General features: G+C 37.7%; 1 protein-coding gene and 1 long non-coding RNA gene across 3 annotated transcripts; one reads left to right on the top strand and one right to left on the bottom strand.

Moving 5' to 3' along the window:
• The first annotated feature begins 103 nt into the window (after positions 1-103).
• SYAP1 (synapse associated protein 1) lies at positions 104-17,134 on the top strand. The gene is made up of 9 exons (XM_064407603.1): positions 104-347; positions 3,530-3,648; positions 5,938-6,004; positions 7,368-7,441; positions 7,740-7,879; positions 9,457-9,602; positions 13,512-13,570; positions 14,521-14,665; positions 16,117-17,134. The coding sequence occupies exons 1-9, from the start codon at positions 149-151 to the stop codon at positions 16,242-16,244; spliced, it is 1,077 nt and encodes a 358-aa protein (XP_064263673.1). The 5' UTR covers positions 104-148; the 3' UTR covers positions 16,245-17,134.
• Positions 16,196-23,946, bottom strand: LOC135293445 (uncharacterized). Of its 2 annotated transcripts, XR_010355569.1 has the most exons (3): positions 22,726-23,946; positions 22,307-22,639; positions 16,196-19,582 (listed from the first exon to the last, which is right to left on the bottom strand). It is a non-coding gene; the product is annotated as an uncharacterized LOC135293445 (long non-coding RNA). The 2 variants fall into 2 exon arrangements; XR_010355567.1 differs by lacking the exon at positions 16,196-19,582 and having other exon boundaries at positions 20,285-22,639.
• Positions 23,947-24,381: the final 435 nt, after the last annotated feature.

Genomic DNA, 24,381 nt, shown 5'->3' with positions numbered 1-24,381 from the left:
ACACCGGCCGGGAGCAGCCGCGCTGGGCACAGCCCCGGCGCCACAGGTGCCCGGAGCCGCGGGCCGCCCCTTCCTGCCGGCGGAAGTGTCGCTCGCGGAAGCGGCGCGCAGCGGCCCCGCCGCACGGCCCGAGCGCCGCCGCGGAGCCATGTTGCGCGGCCTGGGCAGCTGGCTGGGGCTGGAGCGGGCGGGCGAGGAGCAGCTGCTGCCCGCCCGCAGGAGGAGCGGCCCCGCCGAGCAGGAGCAGGAGCGTGAGGAGGAGGAGGAGGCAGGGCCGGCCGGGCAGGAGCAGGAGCAGGGCGAGCTGGACTCGGAGGCGCTGCTCAGCCAGGCCAAGGGATTCGGCAGTGAGTGTGCCGGGGCTGCCGGCTTTCAGAAGTGAGCTAAGGAAACAAGGCTGCATGGTGCCTTTCCATTAGCGCCTCTTTCAGAGCTGTTTTTAAAGGAGCAGCTTTTAAGTGTCTGCTCTGTTGGCGCTATGGGAGGAGGTCTGTGTGTAGGCAGAATAGATCCGGCTGCGTGGAATAATGTACTACGTGGATTGCACTGTGGGCGTTTGTGTTTTGGGGTTTTTTTTTCCACAGGAAAATAATGGGGTTTTGTGATTTTGTTGAGCATGTCTGCAGTCTTAGAATCGCAGAATGGTTTGGGTTGGAAAGGATCTTGAAGGTAATCATCCCAACCCCCCTGCCATGGGCAGGGGCACCTTTTGCTAGACCAGGCTTAAAGCCCGTCCAGCCTGGCCTTGAACGCTGCCAGGGATGGGGAAAGCTGTAGTTTGCTATAAGTAAAATTCCTGCTTTAATGTAGTGAATTCTTGGATAAAATTAATCTACAGTATAGACCTATATTCATTACTAAGGGTTTTTTTAAGGAATGGGTTTTGGGTTTTTTTTAATTGATGCTCTGAAATTCTGGATCAGTATCATCTGAGAGGTTAATCTGAGCTGGTCCTTTACTGTGCATTATCTTGGGCACCCAGAACTGCAGCAGTTTAGTCTGTGCAGTTTGGTTGAATATCTGTCTAGTTGTGATAAATTGATACTAACCTGCTGCTGACTCTGATTGTTCTAATCTGCAAATTGCTCTGATTGCTCAGGAAGGAAAAAGGACTTTGAGTTTCAGGGGAAGAATAAGTATTGACTATTATCTGTATAAAGATCCATCCATAACTTGCTCTGTGAATGAAAATTTGGTTTAGTGGTCAATGGCTCCATTGTCTGTGACACCAGAATAGATTGTGGTGGAAAGGCTTTCTTGCTGTTTTAACACATAATCCTGGAGACCTCTGCATGGCAGCAACCTGGGTAGCTGTGTAAAAAGAATGTCCTGGCAGATAAAGAATTTTACTGGTGAAACCAAAGCCTTATAGACATTATTTTTATTCATTATCCTGCCATTGCAGAAATTATGAGTGTTTTGCCAACATGAACTAATAATAGAAGTATTGCTAGATACATATTCTTAGTACAGGCATACACTTGTAAGATGGAAGATGGGTTTCTTAGTCATTTGAAAGTGTTGTTTTCCACCACAAATTCTATTTTTCTAAGGCTAAGTACCACCCCTTCTGCAGTTTTATAAGTACCTTAGTTCAAAATAATATTTGCCCTTATTGGAAGTAAAAAGCATTTTGCTCTTCAGCGTGGTTCCAGGACTGGCCAAAACCACTTTGTGCAATAATGCCAGAATGTCACCAGACACCAAATACCTCTGCATATTTTGCACCTAAAACAATTGCCTATAGGAGAGGCAATACCTGAAACCACCAATAAAAGCTGGTAGGGAGTAAGCAGTCCAGTAGGTCGCTGCTTCCTCTACTCTCATAAGGGCAATATTGTATGTGTCTATGTCTGAAATGTAGAACTTAACCTTTTTTTTATGCCTGAATCGTGGGATGGGTTATAGAGGCTGATAACAGGTATAAAAGATGCTAGTAAGTACTTGAAGGATGTTTGGTTACCACCATTCTGTGACTAGTAACCAAAAGTTACATATAAAAGATTCTCTTAAGGCTTGGCTAGACCTCTGCATATTTTGGTATTGATTTGGTGATATCATTACAGGAGAACATTTTATCTACCACAGAAACTAGTCAGCTTTCCAAAAGGTGACATCAGTGTTCCAAAGTAACTCATTCTACCGGGGGCTAAAAACTGTGTATTAAATGAACTTTTAATTTATTTTTTTTCATTATAAGATTATTTTTTACATTTCTAACCCATAGGGAAACTGGATTTTTTGAGAGTTCTTGAGAAGGAGCATGGTCTTTTGTTTGAAACAGAAGACCTGGGTTTTGGTGGGTTTTGTTTGGTTTGGGGATTTTCTTTTTGTTGTTTGGTTGACTTTTTTGACAACCCCCTGTAAAAAAGTCAAAGGTGATTTTCTGGAATAATTGAAATATGTGACTTCTGTTGAGCTGACTACCAAGCAGCACCCCCAGATCTCTTTCTGCAGGGCTGCTCTCCAGACACTCCTCTCTCAATTTATATTCATCCCAGCATTTATTCTTGTTAAATTTCCTGCCACTGGTGTTTGCCCAGGCGTTCCAATCTATGCAGATCCCTCTGCAAGTGTTTTATTTACTACAGCACTGACACAATGTGTGTGCTGGAGCTGAGGTACTGCAGTCAGAATGCAGCCATTCTGATACAATTAAGTGCTTGTGACATCCTGCTATCTGAGAAATAGTACCAGTGTCTTAAAATCTCTTGTCTATAAGCTGGTACTTGATGTTTCTGAAGGTTTATGATATACATCTTGCTTCTTGCAAGTTTGTTATCCTTAATTAAAATAGAGTAATACAGTGCAGATGGCCGTGCTATGTGTATGTAGTTCTTTCCTTGCCACCTCTCTTCACTTCAGCACTGCTAATGCAAAGAATGTGAGTCTTTGAGAAGTCTTCATTGCTGTTCTGACACTGAATATTTTCTGAAAATATGGCTCAGAAAAATGAGTGAACAGGGCCACAGTGCTTTTCTCTTCCTAAAGAGTGTAAGACAATGCAAAATAGATAAGGGCAAACATCAAGAGCAAGCTTCTATGCTAAGACTTTTAAAGGAGGTGTTAGCTGCCTGAAATTTTTCATGGATTTGCTGCCTCAGGTTATAAGACTTTATTGTGCATGTTGATTTTTCTAAAAAAATACAATTCTGTTTTAATACTTTGGCTAAGTTACTTTATGGCTTAATGTCTCCAAAATACTTATATGAAATCAGGAAAGACACATTGCTTCAGAAAACTTACTGGAAAGGAGTATTTTAAGGATGATTAGCAATGTTTAGTTTAGTAAACAAGGTTCGTGTATAAATATTTGATTTACAGAAAGTTGTGATCATCATCATTAAAGAATATAAACTAGAAAAGGATAAATAGAATTTTAGGAGTTTTTTGTAGGCTGGACGCTGGGTTAAGGTATTTTGAAAGAAATGTTTAAGTATCCAAATGTCTAAAGAGAAGATAAAATAGAAGAAAGAGAACTGGATGTAAAGAAATCTATTCTCAGGTCTTGTTTTTTTGTCTGTGAAAGGTTACCTCTTCAATTTTGCCTCTGCTGCTACAAAAAAGATATCTGAGTCTGTTGCTGAAACAGCACAGACAATAAAGAAGTCTGTAGAAGAAGGAAAAATTGACAGTATCATCGATAAGGTAATTTATTTCTAGACACTTACTCTGAAAGATCTGTTTGCTTACCATTGTTGCAACATGTGGCAAGTCTGGCATTTGATAACATTTCTTTAAACTGTCTTTAGATACTATGTCTTTCAAGAGATACTGTGCATCTCTTGTCATGATGAATGATGTGACAGAAATGTTTACACATGGTAGAGTTTCCAAAAAATGGTCACCCTGCTTTTCTCAGTGCTGCACCCGTGTTTGTTCAGTTCCCTCAGGATGTTGATAGACTGGAGAAAGACCAGAAGAAAATATGAAAAATGCTGATGTAGGTGGAAGGGCTGGAAGAATTTGAGACAGGCAGTTGGGGAATGTCTGTCCCAAGATGTCTGGACTGGTTTCTTTTTGCCCCAAAGCTTATTTAGTTGGAAAAAAGAATGAGGTAGCTTGCATCTTAAAGGCAGAAGTCAAAATTAGCTTGGCATTGTACATATTGTATCCTGGGACCCTAGGGGTATACAGGTACAGCTCCAAAAGAGCCAGTGAGCTAATGAAACCCCTTGTTAGTGTCCTGATGTTTTCCCACCCTGACCCTGCCCCACAGTTCTTGCCCTCTCTGTTCCTGTCTGTCAGCTCCAGTTGCTTAACTTGTGCCAGCAAGTGTTCTTCCAGTGCTTTAAGCCACAAACCTGGCAGAAGGAAAAGAAAAAAAGAAAAAGGCAGCAATAAGTGCCATGAAGTGTTCTGTGTTTGCTGTTGAGAGTATCAGGGAAAGGGAAGGGAAAGGGAAGGAAAGGGAAAGGAAAGGGAAGGAAAGGAAAGGGAACTGGTCAAAACCATCCCAGCAGTAGTAGGACTGCATCCAGGAGTGTCTCACCCAGGCAAACCCCTTTTCCTGCTCCTGTCTCTCAGACAGCCCTTCTGGGGAACCACAGCATTGCCTGTTTATTTTTTAATACAACAGAATTATCTTTCTTGATATAATTAGTTTTCAGGTTGTCTTCCATCAAATTGCCAAATTATTTTCTATTGTGATCACATTTTACATTTTGTCTTCAGATTTTTAGATACTTGTCTATATAATAATAGTAGAGATCTATTTCCTTCTGCAGTAATATCAGAGTCTAATGTAATTTTGATCGACATCAAAGGGGAAAAATCAAGTAAAAAGGTTATTTGTTAATTTAATACACTAATAATAATGCTCCTAAGTAACTGTAGCTAAGTACCTACAGCAAGCATATTTTATGCCAAAAATACAATTTTCTTTTTTCTGTAAATGTTTTAGAGTAATATGAATCCCTGTTTCGATTAATCAGTATTATATACAGGAGAAACAAGATTATACCTGTACCATCATAAAGCTTTCTTCTTATATCATATAAATTGTTTTATTCCATAAGTAAAAAAAATTAATTTTAAACCAGAAAGAACCACAATAATCTGTTTGTATAACTGACACTACTATAGTTCTCTCACTGATAGTAATCTTAAACTGAAATACTGGGTCACTGAAGGAAAAAAAAAAGTAAGGAATTTATCAGGATTTAGCCTGAAGACTTCTGTGCATTTTGGCAACTTGTTAATCCATAGACCTCACGCATAAAAGTTGTGTTGTTGTGAGTGGTTTAAGTATTCATTTCTAGCTTCATCATTTTTGTCTCTGCTTTCAACCACAGAACATTTGCATTCTTAGTTCTAGATTATGGCATACCAAATTCTGAGATCATTCTCCATTTTTTTAAATTCTAAATTCAATATAGAGTATTTCTAAATATGATTTTTTTTAATGAAAATTTGTCAGCAACATAAGAGAAGTCATTTTGTTTCAGCTAAGCAGGTGTCTGAAATGCAACTTTAAAATTTTGAAAGTCCAGTTTCTTGTCATGGATATATTTCTTAGGCAACTCTTGAAACTTCTGTAAGGCCAAGGCTATCCCTAAGTGTTAATGCTTTAAAAACATATTTAATTAAGTCTAAACAGTCTGTGTTGGCTGTGTTTTATATAGTGAGACAGTAAGTGGATATGCCAATGTTCAAATTATCAGCTAAGATTTTCCTTCTTTTTTCCGTCTTCCCTGAACTTGATAAAACTATACATATAATTTTGAAAGCATACACAATAGTTTTAAATGCAAAATCAAATGTTTCAGTAAAAGGAAGTGTATGATTGACATGAGACACCTTTAACTAACAGCAAGGGCCATTATGGATATAAGAATATGCACTGTATTTGAAAGCACTTTCTGACTACTGAACATAAAACAAGAAGAGTGAATTTTAAGGTTTTTTTTAATTGTGGTTCTCTGATTTTTATTTTAGACAATTATTGGAGATTTTCAGAAGGAACAGAAGAAATTTGTCCAAGAGCAGCAAACCAAAAAATCAGGTAATGTATGCTTTTTTTGATGATGTCTAATATCACATAAGTGAAAAATTGCTGAAAGCTGGATAATGGAGCTGTATCTAAAACTAATCTATCAAAACACAATTTAATAAAATACATTATAACAGAACTTAATGCAGGTGATGGAATAGGAAGATTAGATTTTTAAGTGAGGTTGGTGTTACATTGTGTAGTTGGTTTAGATTTGCTTTTTAAATTCTACTTTGTGAAATAAACTCAAAGATCACCATGCTAACAAAAGCTGTTTTCTCACATTGTTTTTCATCATTGACTTTTATCTTTATTAATGTGTTACCTGAATGCAATAATTTCTGACAGTTTCGGTATGCAGTGACTGTTAATTTTCAAAATGAGCTGGTTTTAAATGGATTGTGATAAAATTTTTCATTATGTTTTTAGTTAGTATGTTAGTCTGGTTTCTTCTTGCAAGATTGTTTATGGGATTGTGTTGTCTGTATTTCTGTCTTTTTGTCTGTTAGTAAACTGGTATTTTCTTAATACATTTCTAAAAGCTTAATGAAAATAGGTAGCTAGATTGGCCAAAGGAGGAGTGACAGATGGCCTGACTGAAAGAAGCATCAGCATCTGATGTGGATCCATGTGGGTGAAAGATCTTGCTGATATCAGCTGCACAGGCAAATAAGTGTTGTTAGTTTAAGGGCACAAGAAATATCTGCTACAGATGCATCAAATTGTCTCTGTAGGCTGAATTTGCATTGACAGTGAAGAGAGTGATAAATATCTCTACCTCTACAATAGTTTATTTTCCTCTCTGTACAGCCCAAAGAATTATTTGAAAGCATCTGCATAACCATATAAAGCAGCTGAACTGGAGTAGGCTTACTCAGTGTACAACAGGTTGTAATTCATAACAAATTTATAACATTTTTCTCCATTGTTAAAGAATTGGTGTCTTCTGGCTGTAAGTTACTTTGCAAGCTTAATTTAGACAAAGTTTACACATTTTAAGTGGATCTGGAAATACTATTTGCAGGCAACTTAACCAGTTATACAGCACTACATCAGTAGCTAAACTAAGAGGTACCAAATTCTGACTGCTGTATGCTGCAAAGAAATCCCCACAGATTTATTTTTACAATTACAGAGAGAGCAGCAACTATTTAGTTGTTGTTTTATTTTTTTTACCTCTGATAAGAAAAGATCTATTCCAAGGGTTTCTCTCTTATGCCATGGACTTAGTTTAGGAAAAAGACACAATGACTTGGCCTACTGGTGTAACTCTGCTTAGTTTTGTGACACTGTTACCTTATGTAATGTCTGTTATTTGGAGTGGGTTTTTTTCCAAGTAATATACATGCAATTATCTTCCTCCTTTCAATACTAGAAGCAGCAGTGCCTCCCTGGGCAGACAGCAATGAAGAAGAGACAATTCAACAACAAATACTGGCTTTATCAGCAGTAAGTATTTAATTTCCTGTAAGATTTGAAATTTTCTCGTGGAGAAATTTAAACTACTGGGTTTTTTTAAGTAAGTTTATTAAATTATGTGTTTTCAAGACAATTTCAATATGTCTCTCACCACACCAATCATGTGCAAGAGTAAATAGCTCTATCAGTTCCAACTTGAACCCAAGCAGTTTCTCAATATAGTTTTTATTTTTATAAAGGCATTACAGATTGCTTTGATGCTCTTGTGTGTGAAATATGGTGTCCTTTTTCTGATATCATTTAATGGCCATAAATATGTTCTTCAAAGGATAAACGGAATTTTCTGCGGGATCCTCCAGCAGGTGTGCAGTTTCATTTTGACTTTGATCAAATGTACCCTGTTGCACTGGTCATGCTACAAGAAGATGAGCTTCTCAATAGGATGAGGTTTGACCTTGTTCCCAAACAGTAAGTAATTTCTTCTGGTAACTGTACCATCATGCTTTTAATGTGTCTGTAAATACTCTTAAATGACTCTTTGTTCTTTTCACTTCCTTCAGTTCTTTATGTTCTTCCAATGTGTACATATATTTTTATGCTAGTGTCTAACACATGCAGTATTGCACGTGCATTGCAGATCAGCAATTTGAGGTAAGAAAAAAGTGTATATGTGAGACAGAACAATAAGGAACTGTTGATTTAGGAAGCATGGAAGATGTCCTCATTATTACTATGTCCAGTGTGCTAGATTTTGAGTTTTTTCTTCTCAAAGGAAAGGTAAAGGCAACAATCAAAATGTTCAGATCTGTTGGTGTAACTGACATCCCAAAAATGTGATTACAGATAGTGAGAGACCACTCCTGGAGAAATAGTAATAGAATATTGTCACAAAAAAGCAGCAATGTAAGCAAGAAAAACTGGATTTGGATAGGAAATGGGAAAGTTCTATTTTGCAGAGCTTTATTCCAGAGCTGTTATTCCTTGTCCAGTCCCAGACTCTGTTCCTAATGCTTATTCATAATATTAATTTCAGCTTATTTTAGCTTTCTATTTAAGTGGGAGTTCCCAACATTAGTCTCCTTTTCCAAGGATGAAAACAGAAAGAAAATCTTTCCTTGTGACATTTTCTGTCTTAAATCTCCTCCTTTTATAAACCTTCCCAGCTCCTCATTCTGTTTCCCTTCTTCTCTGTTGTCATTTCTGAGGATCTGCTCATATTATCTGATGCTGTCTTCAGCCTCTGGTCATGCTATCCTTGCTTTTTCTACCATATTGCTTAATATTTTTTTCACCTGTTTTTAGTCTCAGTTGCTGTTTGCCTGAATAGGTATGAGGGTAACTTCATTCTTTCTCAGCCTACACAAGTTCCTCCCCACAGATCTTGCCATTTCTGCCTTCTGTTGCCTGTGGATTAAAGCTGGGTCTTGTCTTTTTTGCTGGAGGAATTTTAGAAGGAAATGTTACCTGAGGTAGGGGATAGTCTGCCACTTACCAGAGCTAGTCATTTCCAAGGTGGCAATTTCTGGTTACTGCAGGTTCTGTGGATGTGCTGAAAGGTGTGCAGATAGTGGAATAGTATTGCTGCAATCTAGGATTGGCTTGTGCCACCACAGATGTTCCAGTTCCACCTGTCTAGGAAGATGCAGACAATTATAGTTTGACAATAATAGAGTGTTTGGCTTTCAGGGGAAGAGAACGGGGTTGTTTGGCTTGTTGGGTTTGTTTACGTAATTTGTCAGGAGATATGGAACAGAATAATATTTTTCCATACCATGTATTGCTGTGTGTTTTTAAGCTTTTTCTAGACTTATAACATTACTGTTGTAGGTTCAAGTCAATTGCAAATGTCTTGTAAGAGATCAGGAACTTCTAAAATGATGAACTTTTTAGAATGTGTTAATGTCACAAATTTCTTTTTTAAGATTTTACTTAAATATCATCTATGTCTATTCCTCCTGTCTGCATATTTAATTTTATTTCACTGCTAGATGGTGAAAGGAACTATATTCCAAATGTAATAACCAAAATCTGTTTGTTCTCTCTAGTGTAAAGGAGGAGGTGTTCTGGAGAAATTATTTCTACAGGGTGTCCCTAATTAAACAGTCTGCACAACTCACAGCACTTGCAGCTCAACAGCAAGCAGCAGGAAAGGAGGAGGGCAAAGGCAGAGAAGAGGATAGTGAACTGAAAGGTATGGGAAACATTTGTTTTAGCACAGTTCATTCACTTACTGTAACACTGTTGTCTAAAATCGGAAGAAAAATTTTCAAATATTAAAATTGATAACATAAAAAGCAGTCTTTTAATGAAAGCTTTCAGTTGCACATATAATACCTATATGCATCTGCAGCATCAAATTTTCACAATTTTTATAAGTTTAATTAGCATGTCTAGCAAGTACATCCAATAGAAGAACAGTTACCCTGTAACCACCCTTGGATCTGCACCACAGGAGCCCCTCCAAGGATTCTTAGCCCTATATGGTGTTATATCTGCAAACTATTTCATTAGTTCAGCCCAGATGCTAGTGCAAAACTGGATGTCCTTGTTAGAAACTCTTTTTCTTGACCAAACAGAATTTCAAGAACGTGGCGTAATATGTGAGAAAGGGTAACTACTGTTCTAAAGTGTGAGAAAGTGCTAGAAACTATACAGCTGTTTATTAAAAATGTGCAAAGCTACAAATATATTTTAAAATGCTAAAAATCCTTAGGCATCAGCAAATGTTCACTGTATACATCAGATGCCATCACATTTTTATCCTGGATTGCCTGTTAAATCAATGCTTCTCTCACCATACTTGGTGTCTTTGTGTAAGCTGGGGAAGAGGAGGCTCCTGGTGCTTTTAAGCTGTTTTCCAGTTTTAGCCAACTTTGTCAGAAGAGTGGAAGTCTCAGGAGGAGAAATGTACTTGGCTTATGGCAGCTCATGACCATTAGTGGTCTTAGGTGTGATTTTTGACTTGTCAGAAAGAAGTAGGAGATAAGTTTGGTTCATTTGATCAGACAACAGGTACTAGCCAGCCCAGCCAGCTGGCATATGGATTGCTCTTGGGTTTTGCTCATCTCTCATTCCAAACAGAAGTTAGTGAGTGATACAGAGGTAGAACTGCTGTGGTGGTGGAGTGCAGGGTGTGCAAAGGTCCATAATGTATTGTGGAAACAGAAAAAAATGGGGACCAGGAGGCTGCCTGGGATTCAACCTTGAAATGAAAAAGCTGCTTCAACAGAGGTGTCTTCAGTTACATTGATCAGGTTCTACAGGTTATTCTTACTGACACTCTTACAAACCACTGGACCTCTTTGCATGTTAACAGATTCTGCAAGCAGGAATATCTGTGGCTTAAAGAGTATAAAACAGTTACTGGCAGAAATACAAAAGATAACCAGTAGCTCATTAAATCTTAGCCTAGCCTAGGTACACTCACCACCCCAGTAGGACATCTGAAGGATCCTGGCAGGCTGGGTAGACACTGGACAGAAGGAGAAAGTCCTTTCTGCACCTTGGAATGGTTCTCATATCCCAATATCAATGAATTGTTATCCATGAAGTCCAGTAATACTTATGTCCTTTTGACACTGCTGGCCTGACTTCCAGTCAGGTGGTTGCTGCCAAGTTAACTTCTTTTTCCTCCTCTTTTAATATAATATCTTTCCATATAGGTATTTTTCCTCTTGAATCACCTTTCTTATTCTTTCTACAGACTTTTTCACGGGTCTCTCACAACCTTTGCAAGATTGCTTAAGCAATCTTCTGCACAGCCTGAACTGAGGTTATTCAGTCAGGCCTTAGCTGCCCATCCAAGAGCAGAACTCTGGGGTAAAGGGAAGGCTACAGATGGAATTACAAAGCTCGTCTTCCATGTTGCCTATATGCCTTTGTTGTCAGTTTGTCTCTTGCTTCTCATAGGTTTTGTTTGGAGTATGCCTGTGTCAGCCTAGGCAAAGATCCCCATGTAGAGTGGAAAAAATAGTTTTCTCTGAGTAGATTCTGTAGTAACCTGTCCTGTCAGCATTGTCATCCAAGCAATGCTGACAGAACAGGTGACTCCAGAATATACTGCAGACCAAGAGGCACCAATTCCCACTAGATTTGTTCAGGGCAGTTGTTTACTGTCCCAAAACTATGGCTGTTTTAACTGAAGTGTCTCAGCTTTACAGGAGAGACTGCATCTGATCCTATTGAACCACAAAAATATTCTGTTTGAGTCATCCAAACACTTGGAAAGTACTATTCAGTCAAAGTGAAAGTTGCTGGATTCTAATAAAATTCCCATTGTGACTAAAGCAAAACATACCTTCATTTAAAAAAAACCAAAAAACTGCATTGTCTTTTGGTCTGTTGCAGCTCTTCTACAGTTCAAACCACCAGTGTGGGATATGATAGATTTCCTAATGACTGCATGTTCTGTAATGGCAAAGATTCATGTACCAGACTGTAGTAAATGCATGTTTTGTTTGACTCAGAAATTGCATAGATTTGGGAAGCTCTGAATCATACATATTATTTTTGGTTTAACCTTTTTGAAAGTTGGATTCCTTAATTGGAGGCTAAAACTGGAAGTAATTGCCTGTTGGTAGTTCTTCATAATGTTCAGGGTTTCTTCTTAAAGCTGAGTGTCTATAAAATAGAATTGTTAGCCTTCCATTTCTGTGTCTCCTCCTTAGCTGCTATTTTCAGAAAGTTAAATAAGCGTGGTTGATGGGAAAGGAAAAGAGAAGATTCAAATGGAAGAAATTCCACATTCTGGTGTAAAGGTTATATAAGATCTATAAGAAAATGCCAAGTTGTAGCCCTTCTCTAGGTATTTGTAGCTCTGTAGTTAGGGAGTAAATCACCTTGGGATGAGAGCACATTGCAGTGGAGGAGATGATGCCAGGCCAGTAATCCAGAATGATGCTAATGGTACATCAGTCACACCTGATGGGGACATGGCCCAGGGCAGAGCAGCTGTGTCCCCTCTCAGGAGAGCAGCGGGTGGGGTCTGAGGCACCTCTTTTGAGCAGCAAACAGTTACTGCCATGTCCTACAGCTTCCCCAAGCAGGGAATGCTGGAGCCTCTTTGGCTGCAGTGTTGGGTGCAGTGAGAAGTCCTCTGGAGATACGAAAGTGGAAGAAAGAGAGAGGATGGGACAGAGCAATGGGCATTGAGTAGATGAGCTATAAAAGCAGGGACAGCTACCAATTAGGGAATGATTTTAATTAAAACTGACCTTAATTTTAAAAATTAAACACAAAGAATCAGAAATTGCTGAGTTAGCAGGAAGGATCCAGCTGGGCACCCTGTAGAAAGCAGAGCTGCAAGCTCAGAGCTTCTTTGCATGTTTAAGCAAAGAGAACTGCTAAGCAAGCACTTGACCACTACCACAGCCTCCCCTGAATTTTACCTGTTCTTGCAGCCACCTGGCTCTTAATTGTAACTTTTCTCCCTTGAGAGTTGCACAAGGGAAAAAACTGGAATGTTCCTTTACCTGCCAGGGAAAAGATCTAACCTTTCTTGTAAACAATCATTGTTTTCCTAGCACCATGCTCTAAATACAGAATACACATCAGGTTTTCTTAGGAAATTGAGACCAGCTTCTAGGGTTTGTTTCTCAGTGATTTCTTTTGCCTGTGTGAAAGGTAAGGCTGCAGAACACTGTTCCCATGTGCCCTTGGGAGTGTGCATAGTACGTGTGCAGTCTGTCTCCCAAAAGCTAACTGGCACCTGTGTCAGCAGTAGAACCCAGCCAGGGGAGTTTGAAAACTTCTGTGACAGTCACTGACTGGATTTAATGAGTTTAAATTTTAAACTTAAAAGTTTTTAAGTTTATGCATTTGTAACTTTAAAGATCTTGGGATGTCATTTTGAGGGTCAGAGGGATCCTGTCTACTAAGTTTGGAGCCATAATGAGGAAATGGCTTGCTAAATTTGTCTTAATTAAGAATAGAAAATTGTTTCACTTTGCTTTTGAAAATGGTTCACCTGTGGCTAGATTCAGCCTTTAACCACAAGGATTCCTTAAAATACAGTATTTCCTTATATACTTAACAGCTATGCAAATTAAATTAGATTTTTATATATTTAAATGTTATCTACCTTTTTTTTTTTCCTTGATAGAAACAGTACGGCCAAAAACACCGCCTGTTACAATAAAGCCTCAAATAAAATCACAAGAGGTAAAAATGCTGTTATATTTTATCTGGGATTTAATATGTGAAGCTGTTCCTTAATAAGTAATTATGCATCTTTTTGAGTAAGTTCTGCTGTGAAACCATAATAGTATAGTATCTGTCAGTCATAACCTGCTGCTGTTTTGCTGTGATATTAATTTTCAGCATATAATCTTGAAGCTCATTTTCAGTAGCAGAAACAGTAATTTGTCTGAAGAATGTTTTCCTTCGTGTCCTCCACATTATGATGTGATTTTTCTGTCAAGAGTGAATTTTCCAAAACATTTGGTGTAGAAGGTTAGCATTGCATTGAGACACGAGCAGTACCTTCATAAAAATATATTTGTGTGCCATGTTCTGTCAAACTCTTCAAGTTGTTAGGCTGAAGTATAAGGAATCTAAATGATGCATTGCAACAGCAACACTGTTCTATTTCACTTTTGCTTGGTACTGCAAAAGCCTTTACCTTAGACACAAAATGACCTTTGTTTATTTCTGGATTGTAAAATTGGTGCCAGAGAACACTCTTGGCAGAAGCAGAGCTGTGCATTCACTTGCCAATAATATGCAGCGGGCAAAGATTTCCAAAGAACAGTCCTCTCTTAATCTTACTTTGATGTTACTGAATTGTGGTCAAATTTTTAATGTTTAGGTCCTGTTCTAAGCTACTCAGGAGTTTATTATTGTTTCTGAAGATTAAAAAGTCAGAATTAAAGTTGTTAGGAGAACACAAAAAGCCTAGAATGTAAACTAAATAATTTTCAGTACAGCTATCTAACATTTTTTTTGTACAAACATACTTGTAAGGAAAAGTAGCCAGTAAAGAAAAATAGTTGCAAGAGTCATGTGCTTGGGTTTGCCAACTCTAGTTAAAAGTAGTCACATGAGTGAAACTATATATTGGTGACTTTTTTTACCTTGTCTGGATAAGTTTGTACTGAAGTGTCTTGTTGCAGGATGAGGAAGAGATTTCCACGAGTCCAGGTGTATCAGAATTTGTGAGTGATGCTTTTGATACCTGTAATCTGAATCAAGAAGACCTAAGAAAAGAAATGGAACAACTAGTGCTAGACAAAAAGAAAGAGACTTCAGAAGTAGAAGGTAAAGCTATTATTACCTCTGTTTCTTACATGAAGCAATTCTAAGATAGGTTGATTTAAAAGAAAAAAAAAAAAGGTTGTAATTCAGTTTAGAAAAGTAGATCTCTCAACATTTTTTCAAAAGTGTATGAAACAATCTTCAATGAGATATTGCAGAAATTAATGGTCATTTTTGCCATGGTCAAAGCATCTTACATAGAATGTTAACTGTGAGGGGTTTAAATCCAAAGAACCTAACATTTTTTAGTCACTCTGATGAAAGTGAGTGTGGGGTATTTTTTTGGTTTTATCTCCTCCTTCCTTTTTCATAGGTTCTTGTGCACATGAATTGTTTTCTTTAATTGACATCCTTGTAGGTAAAGTACAGTATTTGAAAGTCAGGCTCTGTTTTCTTCTTTTGGCACCAGCCAAAAAAAGCAACTTTTGCACCAGACTATGAGCTTGAAGAGGCCTCTGCCTATAAAGGTTTATAGGCATTTGGAAGACTTGAAATTTAACAAATTGTTTGAGAATGATGATAAGAAATTAAGTGGAGCTTATTAATTAAAATAATTCAGAAGAACTACTGTCAGTGTAAAGAGCATAAAAGCAGTCTGAGATGATGTAACTCTGGCCAGAGGTAATTTACTTTGACAACACTTGTATATGTAGATGCTTATCACAAAATTTGCAGAATTTTCTTAGAATGTGCTTTGGATTTTCTTGCATCAAGTTCTTTGATGAAAGTGCTTCAATAGATCATTAATGTGTTATTTGTTCAGAGACATCTCAGCTGGCCTGAGCTGCTTTGGACTCTGGAATTGCGTACCCTCCTACCCAGGCTGAAGTGCCAGCCAACGTGTAACACATCAAACACCCATCTCCTCCCCCACACTCCTGCCTATGATAGGCAGAGCTAATTAAAACAGAGATTAACAACACAGGAATGCCTTCTGACTAATTTTTTTTGCCCTGAAGTATGAAATATGATTACCTTTAACCCTGATTAAGTGAGCTTGCCTAGCTACAAATGTTAGTGAGGAGAGTACTTTTTTTTGTTTTAAACTAGCCACAGTATTTGATCTTGATTTCTTTTTTCCATAGCAGTATATCCACACTTTTACAAACTTTGTTTTTTTATGGGAATTTAAAATTGCAAAGGGAGATTCAGTTGAGAGTGAAAGACTGTAGAAAATGATCTTGCAAAGGGACACTCATAATGACTTAGCTGTGTATTTGCTGTTAATATCTTTATTATGGTATGCATGTAGGAATTCTATTGGACATTAATTAATTTATATTTGTGATCAACAGGAAGGTGAAATTTCTGAAGTTCCTTTTGTTTCTAAGGAGAAGAGCCCATAAAGTTTAGGGGATATAAGAGAGATTCAGTGCCAATACATCTAGTTCTATATAAATAAGCAACATACAATATTATCTATTAAATTCTTACACATCATTTGTCTCTTTTAGAAGAAACTGCTGATTGGGAAAAGGAATTACAACAAGAGCTTCAAGAGTATGAGGTGGTGACAGAATCAGAAAAGCGTGATGAAAACTGGGATAAAGAAATAGAAGAAATGCTGCAAGAAGAAAATTAAACATTTTCACCATAAAATCACTATAACCCAAAGCTCTTTTGGAGGACTGACATGGATTTCTGCTTTCATATTTTGCTTACAAAAATATCTTCAGAAGACATAAAAGAATCTAAAGTCATTATAATTCCATATGGGAATACAACCAGTATTTCTGTTCTTTATATGAGCAGTTTCTGAACTTCTATATTCTTCAAAAGAAAAAAAAAAGAGGAAGCAGATACTGCAGGTTATAATTAAAAGTGGTAACATTAATACATGAAGCAGTGGTTCAGTTTGAGGCATTTTTAGGTGATCAAGAAGCTCTTCAAAGAGATTTCTAAATCTAAGAATTGCAATTTTTTTTTGTCCACAGCCTTCTGTTTGGGATGTAAAAATGGATGTTGTAAGTAACTTAGTCCTTGACAACAATTCTCTCATGCTATTTGCACTCTGATCCATGTATAATCTGTAAATGTGTACTATTTTTCAGGTACTTATAGTTGGTAGATTTCACATGTGTTTAACTTCCTTAATGTATGTAGCCAAAGAATTTATAGAAAACCTTATTGAATAACTTTCAAGGGTTTGGTAAAACATACTAATGCAGAATCCAAAAGAAGCTGATTATTTATCAGTCAGGCAGCAAATGTTTAAGCATTTAAATTAGTAGAGTTAGTAACTGCTTGAATTAAATTTGGGTTTGTTAATCATATTGAGATACTGCCTTTCCCCACAGAGAGAAGTGGTTTAATGCTTTCTTTCTGCAGAAGGCTGTTATGTTTCCATTTAATTTTACTGTCTGAGCTGAGAGCAAATTAAATGCTTCTCCTTAATTTTAAGTGCTGCAACATTTATATGAAAACTTTCAATGATTTGTATATCTTTATTAAATATTGTAAATATGTATAAAATTGGCTCGTTTGTTTGGACTGAGGGCAGCGAGGAGCAAATATGCTTCAGACACAGATTTTAAAAATACACTTTTTCACAGTGCTTAAGACAGAACTTAAATTTCAAGATAGGGGTTTTTTTCTCGAAAAGGTTTTTGATTCTTCATAGGCATCTGGATGTTTCCTGTGGTTATACCATCAAGTCAGTACCTTTATATATAGATAAATGAAAATTTTATGTTCAGTTTGTCATCTATTTCATAAACTTCTATAACAAAGCATTCATGAAATTCCAAATACAAAGGAAAATGGGTAAAATTAAGTAGGTCGGAGCCATTAAGCACAATTGAATTATAGGCATGTTACATACAGTCAGCTCTGTTTTAATGACATAATTCTGCAGGAAACTTTTGTAAAGAAACTGAAGAGATTATAGCTGTAATTACTCAGTCAATATTCATCCCATGGGAAATGAAAAGAGCTAAGTAGTTTCCACCACTCTTACTGTAAGAAAGGAATATTTTAAATTGTCTCCATTAGCAACTTGGACAGAAAGTTCTCCTCTACTTCTCGTTATGGAAAAGGAATTGTTTTAAACCTGCATACATTTGGCTTCTCAAATTAGTTCACTGCCATACACTTTCTCAACTTCAAACCATTTGAAGCACAATTTGTATTTTTCTAGGGTTTTTCACTTAGTTTACAGATGCGAGGTAAGTCACGGTAAATACGATGTACTTAAGGAGCTTTTGTATCTGAGATTGATTAAAGGTGACAAAAGTTAAATCTGTTATGCTTATAAAAATAAGTCTGTTCACAGCTCAGTGGTTACTCCTGACAAATACAACTGCTGTTGATTTAAGATGGAGATATTAGGATCTGTCTAATGTATAGTTCGATGTGACACCTTCTAAAAAGATGGGTAGCTCTATTCTGATAGTGGCAAATATTCCCTGGATGACTGAGAACTTCAGAATCACTGCTCCAAAAGTCTGCTTTCTTAAAAACAAGCCTGATGATTCCTAATGTTTTCAGATGTATGATGGCCTTATTTGCAGGGGGCTTGTACATCAAGCCTCATCTTTCTTTTCATGTAAGCATAACGTATATAGTGGTCATAGCTATTAAATTCCATTTCTCATAAAAGATGGTTCCTTCATGTAAAATTCTCATTTTTCCTTTTTTGTGAAAAGCAATTATATCTATAAAATAAAAGAAACCAACCCACAGCTTAAATTTGCATTTAAAAAAAGACAGCAATGTAGCAAGACTGAATCTGACTTGAGCTCTGATATTTAAGTCTCTTATCAAAAGTCATATTAATATTTTTAAATCTGGGCATCTGGTTTTAAGCCGGAAAACTGAAGAAAATTCTCCATAATCCTGCAGTTTTCAGGCCTGCCTATGACTTTCATTTAGGTAGGTGCTGCAAGTGCCTATCAGTTCTTATTGTGCATGGGAAGAGGGAAAGTTTCTGCATTCCACTTGCCACAATGGAGGAGCACAGGCAGACCTTTTCATGTTCACAGTGAATTTTGCATGCCTTTGTACCCAGATGTGTCATATTAGTATATTACATAAGCAACTGTGCTGGTCTTTTCTTAACAATATTCCAAACACGGATGGTACAGGTGCCAAAATCCAGCAAAACAGTGCTACAAAGTCAGTGAAAAACTGAAACCAAAAACGAATGTAAATAACATCATCCTGTGGATACAGTGTGACAGAAAGTACAGTTGTTCAAAACATTGAGAAGAAGCTTTCATGGAAGATAAACTTGCAGATTTTTTTAATTAACTTTTGGGAAACAGGGCAAAGGTAGAAATCATGTAGGTTACCTTAGGATAGCTCTGAGATGCCAGCATCTCCACTTATTCTGTGCACTGAAGAATCATTTTCAGCTATTTGTTTATAATTCCTGTTGGTATTAGTTAATACCTGTATGGAATTTTAAAAATTTAACAATCTATCCTGGAGGAAGAGGAAAGATTGTAAAATCTGGAAATAAGAAAAGTGTAGTGAAAAGTTCCCCTACGTTTTTATGCGATCACTTACAGATGATCTGTTATCAAAGTTAATCAAAGCTTTCAGTTTCCTGAATTTTTCTGGTAAACTTCTAAATTTTTTTTTAGTTTTTTTCCTCAGTATTTTTTCCTTGCTGTTTTGTGATATTGGTGGTCAGTGGGGTGATGTTTGTAAGTACTGAAGTGCAGGATGTCAATTTTAACCTTGTGCATTCAAATAACCCTATGTGCAGGAGTGTGTTGCTGGACTATGAGATGCATCCTTGAACTGTTGGCCACTCACATATTATTGACTTTTACCTTGCAATATCTGTTGCATAGAAAGGAGCAAAGTGTGTCTGGTTACTTCTCTGTGCAGTGCCAAGCAGCAGCAGCCACATCGGGCCCTTCGTCCCAAGGCTGTGTCAATAATGTGGTTGTACCATTGATGCTTCTTTTTCTGGTCCTAAAAATATGAGCCAGACACAGTTAGGGTGATAAAAAGGGGGACCTTTATAGAAGGATCCTCGGGTGCACAGCTGGTTTGGGAGAAAACACTGACCATGCATGCCCTGTGTGACAGGTGTATAATTTTTACAGATTTTGTAAATTGGAGTATCTGACAAGAGCCCTGCAATTAGCAACTGACCTGGTGAAGAAATCCCCCCAGTCCTAGTACCTTCTAAATTCTCCCCACCTTCAGTGGGGACCAGGCTCTGTTTACAAAAATATGTCTCAAAAAGCTGGTTTCAGCCTTGGTTTCTAAGGACAACCAAGATAGCAAATTCCAGGGATCCTGGAATTTGTTTTGTTTTCCTGCCTAGGAAAATGCTGAAGATAAGCTACAATAAGAAGCTACAAATATATGTGTCAAGAATACAGACAATATATAAAAGAAAAACAGGTCAAAACCAGAACTGATTATGGTCTGGATTTCAATTCAGCAGAAGTCTACAGGATGTATTCTCTGGCCTGATGCTCTTATGTCTCAGTATGAGCTGAGTGATAGATCTGTAACAGCAGTACAGTAGCCTAGCCTTAAATAACATTACCCATTAATAGATTTTCCTTCCAAAATACTAATTTTCAATGCTTTTTTCCTTTTGTTTTAAACATTTGGATTGTTTGTGTGTGTTAGATAATCATTCTAATTTTTTTAACAAAATGGCAAGTCAATTAAGTTTTGCTATGTTTTCTGTATATATTACAGTTAACTATTGGAGAAAACAACAATTTCTACAAAAATATCAGAACACATGCATGGCTCTGTTTTATTCTCATTGTAGCCCAGCATTTCCTATAGATAGATAGATAAAGACCATGCCTACATATAAATGCAAACCCACATGTACCATAGTGTCTAAATATATTAAAGAAATTATCATGTACTTTTCAGCTGTTACTTTGAACTACATACCAGTGAGACACAAAGGACAACCAAAATAATTAGCATTAGTTTGTCACACTATCATTTGTAATGAGATTACTCCCTGTAGAAATTAAGGATGAAATCACTTGCTTCTTTTCCTAAAAGATTGGTTTTTGTTATGGACAGGTTGGGGACATTTTCCTTTGCTAATTCAGGAATTCATGAATCTATGACAAACCTCTCCAGATAAACTTGGGAGATATCATTAAGCCAGAACTACATAGGCAGATAGGTTATTTTGTCTCGGTGTGATTCTGGCAAAGTAGGGAAAGACAAGAAAAATGCCTCTAGTTAAGGGATGTATATAAAATTAGAATAAATATTTGATGCCCTCTTTGATATATGACACTCTAAAGAAAATGATGCTTAGTGTGGGTTTTTTTTTTTACTTGTGTGCCTGCATAAAACCTTAATTCTGCAGTTGCTTTTATTTATTTCTTCTAGTGGCTATGGTTTCCACACACAAATGTGAAGCTTTAAGAGCCAGGTAAAACTGCTTTTCTGCATTTCCTCTGCATCCCAATTAAACCTGTTTACCTCACAGTCAAATAATGGCCAGAGAATGGGTTGATACACCCAGCTTCTTGTCCCACTTACTTCAGAAATGTTTTAATGCTGGCCTTGTGCCCTTTGATGCCAGCAATTTAAACATCAAACAGTTTTGGCTGTGCTGTATCATCACTACCTTTCATCCTGGATCATGTGTAACAAGATTTTCAAGCCCATCATGTATTGGGTGGATGAAAGGTCCTGCTGCAAGGACGTTACTGGGGTGGAGAGGATCTTCCACTGATATTTGCTGTGGATGTGGAAACAGGGATCTCTTTGACACTACACTTGGATGTAGTGTCAAAAAATTAGTGGGCATGTTCATGAAAGAGCAGGAACCATTGCCTAAGCAGGAAAAATACTGGTGCAAAGGATCTTTCAGGTGGAAGAATGTTGTTGTCCAACCCACTTAGGGTTTCTCTGGCTGTGGATGTACTTACTAGTCAGCTGACATGTCTGAGCACATGTTGAAAACAGAATGGTTATAAGCAATTACAAAGACCACTAATAATGTTTGCCCTGAGTCAGCTAGCAAACTCTCCATCCCAGCCACTGCACTGTTCCCACTGGAGCTGGCAAGCAACCCAGCTTGGGAGGCCAGGTGCCAAGGGCTACAGTAGGGAGTGGTCTGCCTCCCCTTTGGGGAAGCAAGAAAGAAAGAAGAAAATCACCTGCATATTTAAGACACAAGTGCATGAGTAGCTTCTGGCTTGGGTGCGAGCTGGGGTGAGCCCCCAGTCTTGGCTGCTGTAAGCCAGGAGAGTCACAGTTTTAGAGTGAGCAGTGCCAGGCTCTCCCGAGCCCCACACCAACCCCCTGCCTCCTCACTGGGACCACAGCTCCCCTTCCTACCCTGACAGCTGACATCCCAATTCTATTTCAAAGTATGTTTGCACAAACATGTAACTGGCTATTGTTCTTATTCATAAAAAAATACAGCTCCTTTTTAGAACTAATTCATTACTTTTCTGGTATTGTGGGGATAAAATTTATTGATGTGTGAAGGGGAAAAATCTTTTTATTGGTTTTGAATTTACCTGAGAAATGTATGACATAGGAAAACAGAAGGACTTGACTTTGCCTTCTTTGTATGTCCCACAAGTTAACTTTCTTGAATCAAGCGGGAAGTTTCAAACTTCACTCTTTTCAAATTTTCATGGGGGCAGTTTTCCATATACCAAATAGTGTGTAGCAGCTTTCTTCAAAACTCACCTTTGGAGGTCATTTTCTGGAAGCGAGGTGTGACATGCAACAAGCACATGAAAGAAAGCACCACCCAGCTGACACATCCTGGTTTCATTTTCTGTATTTCTCCTCATCTCATTCCACATGTACCCCAACATCTTGTTTGTTTTTATCTGTAGCTATATAGTACGTCCAGCCAGTCCATGTTTGCAGTGTTGTCCACAATGGATCCCAGGCAACTTCCCTAGTCACCACTGAATTTTAGGATCCTGTAAAGTCTGGTGATTGGGGTTGGGTTTTTGATTTGTTTGTATTTTTCTATTTCCCTCCTGCCTTCATTTTAATTTTTGATTAGTTATTCTGTGAAAAGTAACATTGGAAGAATTACTGCTCCTACTCAGTGTCATAGAGGAAAATGTTCCAAGAAAAATTCTTACAGTCCTTACCTTCTCCAAAGTTCCAATAGAAGCAATTATCATCATCGTCATGAGGAAAGGACAAAATTAAATAGTTTCCTGACTGCATTGTATGTTGTAATAATGCTGTAAGAAAAGAAATAATATCTTTATTTCACAGTTTCTCAATTGTCTTTGACAATTTTTGGTTAAAGATGTGAACATCTTGTTCTAGTTTTCACCTTGCTGATGTATTTAAACATAATGGAGGAACTAATTTTTCACCCAGTTACCTGGGAGTGTCTCTGCAATGAGGGCAGTGAAGTACCTAAGAGATGTGTCAACCTGGCTGGTAAGTGTAGAAGGTTCATGAAGTCAGACTACCCTTAAGCAGGGTGATAACCACATAACTTGGCTGTAGTTCATAAAAACAGAGTACTCCAAAAATCTGTAAAAAGTTGATGACTAAAGATTTCTACCAATGGATATTTAGTTATATCCTAAATAATAATTTAAAAGAACTAATTTTCCTAGGATTTCAGCTTCTTGCCTGTCAAAACTTGAGACCACTACACCTTCTTGGCAGCAGCCAGTTGGGTGGAACAGCTGCTCCTGGTGCGTAGGATTGCACGAACAGTCTCCAGCAAGGTCATTTACAGGGCACAACTGAAAATATGTTCTCAGTACGTGTATTTACTTGCAGGAATGGAGTATAAATTTCCCATACTGTTGACATGCACTTTATTGGTAAGTGCATTTTTGAGGGAAAGCATGTTCACATGAGCACAAGAAGAAACACAGAGAGAATGCTAAATGTAATTTAAAATACTAGAAGTAATTGTTTTCATTCAATTTCTCATTTTTATTCTCCAGAGGACAACAGCACTGCAGGCAAGCAGTGCACCAGAGATCTGAGTGCTGATGGTACCTCTCGCACTACACCTGCATCAGCTATCCTCAAAAAAACCTGAACTTTAGAAATCTGACTTACTAGGAAGAGTATCTTTCTTCACAAAATAATTATAATTGATCTGTATCACTTTATCAGCAGAAAAAAACCCTAAAACATGCAGTTCATGTGTGAAAAGCATTACAGCTGGAAATACATTCTCCAACATCTGATATTTTTGAAGAAAACTTTGTTCTCCTTGACAGAGCAGCCTTGTGCCTGCTTCTGCTGCACAAGGTATGCTGACTTCCCAGGCACCCCAATTCACCAAAATAGAGCTCACAATTAATTTTATTACAGCAAGAGCTCTGTGGTTTTTGATTCCAAGTAGCTCGTATTTGCAATCAATCTTCCATTCAAAAGTGTCCGAGAGAGGAACAGTGCAAAAGTAATTTACGTTTTGTAAATTATGTTTTAAACATATATATATATATATATATAATGCTTGGGAGAAATTTAAAGTAATCTTAAAGCCCTATTTAAGGGTTTCATGAGCTATCTAGGAGGGATCAAACAGAGCATGTTTGATGAATGGATCTCTTGCCATTCTCAAATGGAAGAGATTCACAGGGAAAATATTAAAACCACAAAATTCTGCTGGGGAAGGGCCATCTTCCTTTTTCCAGAATTTTTACTAGTATTACACATTTGTAAAATAACAAGTGTGTGTGGGGGGGGGGGAGGGCAAAACCAAAAAATTGTAAAATAACAAGTGTTGGGGGGGGGGGGGGCAAAACTTCCATCTAAATATCAGGATG

The sequence above is a fragment of the Passer domesticus genome, chromosome 2 (genome assembly GCF_036417665.1).
Source record: "Passer domesticus isolate bPasDom1 chromosome 2, bPasDom1.hap1, whole genome shotgun sequence".
Taxonomy (NCBI): domain Eukaryota; kingdom Metazoa; phylum Chordata; class Aves; order Passeriformes; family Passeridae; genus Passer; species Passer domesticus.
Note: the sequence above shows the minus strand (reverse complement) of the source record. Positions and strands in the feature narration are given on the sequence as shown.

Coding starts and splice junctions, on each gene's coding strand:
- SYAP1 (XM_064407603.1), top strand. CDS start 149: ATGTTGCGCGGCCTGGGCAGCTGGCTGGGGCTGGAGCGGGCGGGCGAG. Junction 7,442..7,739: donor AAATACTGGCTTTATCAGCA/GTAAGTATTTAA, acceptor TGTTCTTCAAAG/GATAAACGGAATTTTCTGCG. Junction 7,880..9,456: donor TTTGACCTTGTTCCCAAACA/GTAAGTAATTTC, acceptor TGTTCTCTCTAG/TGTAAAGGAGGAGGTGTTCT.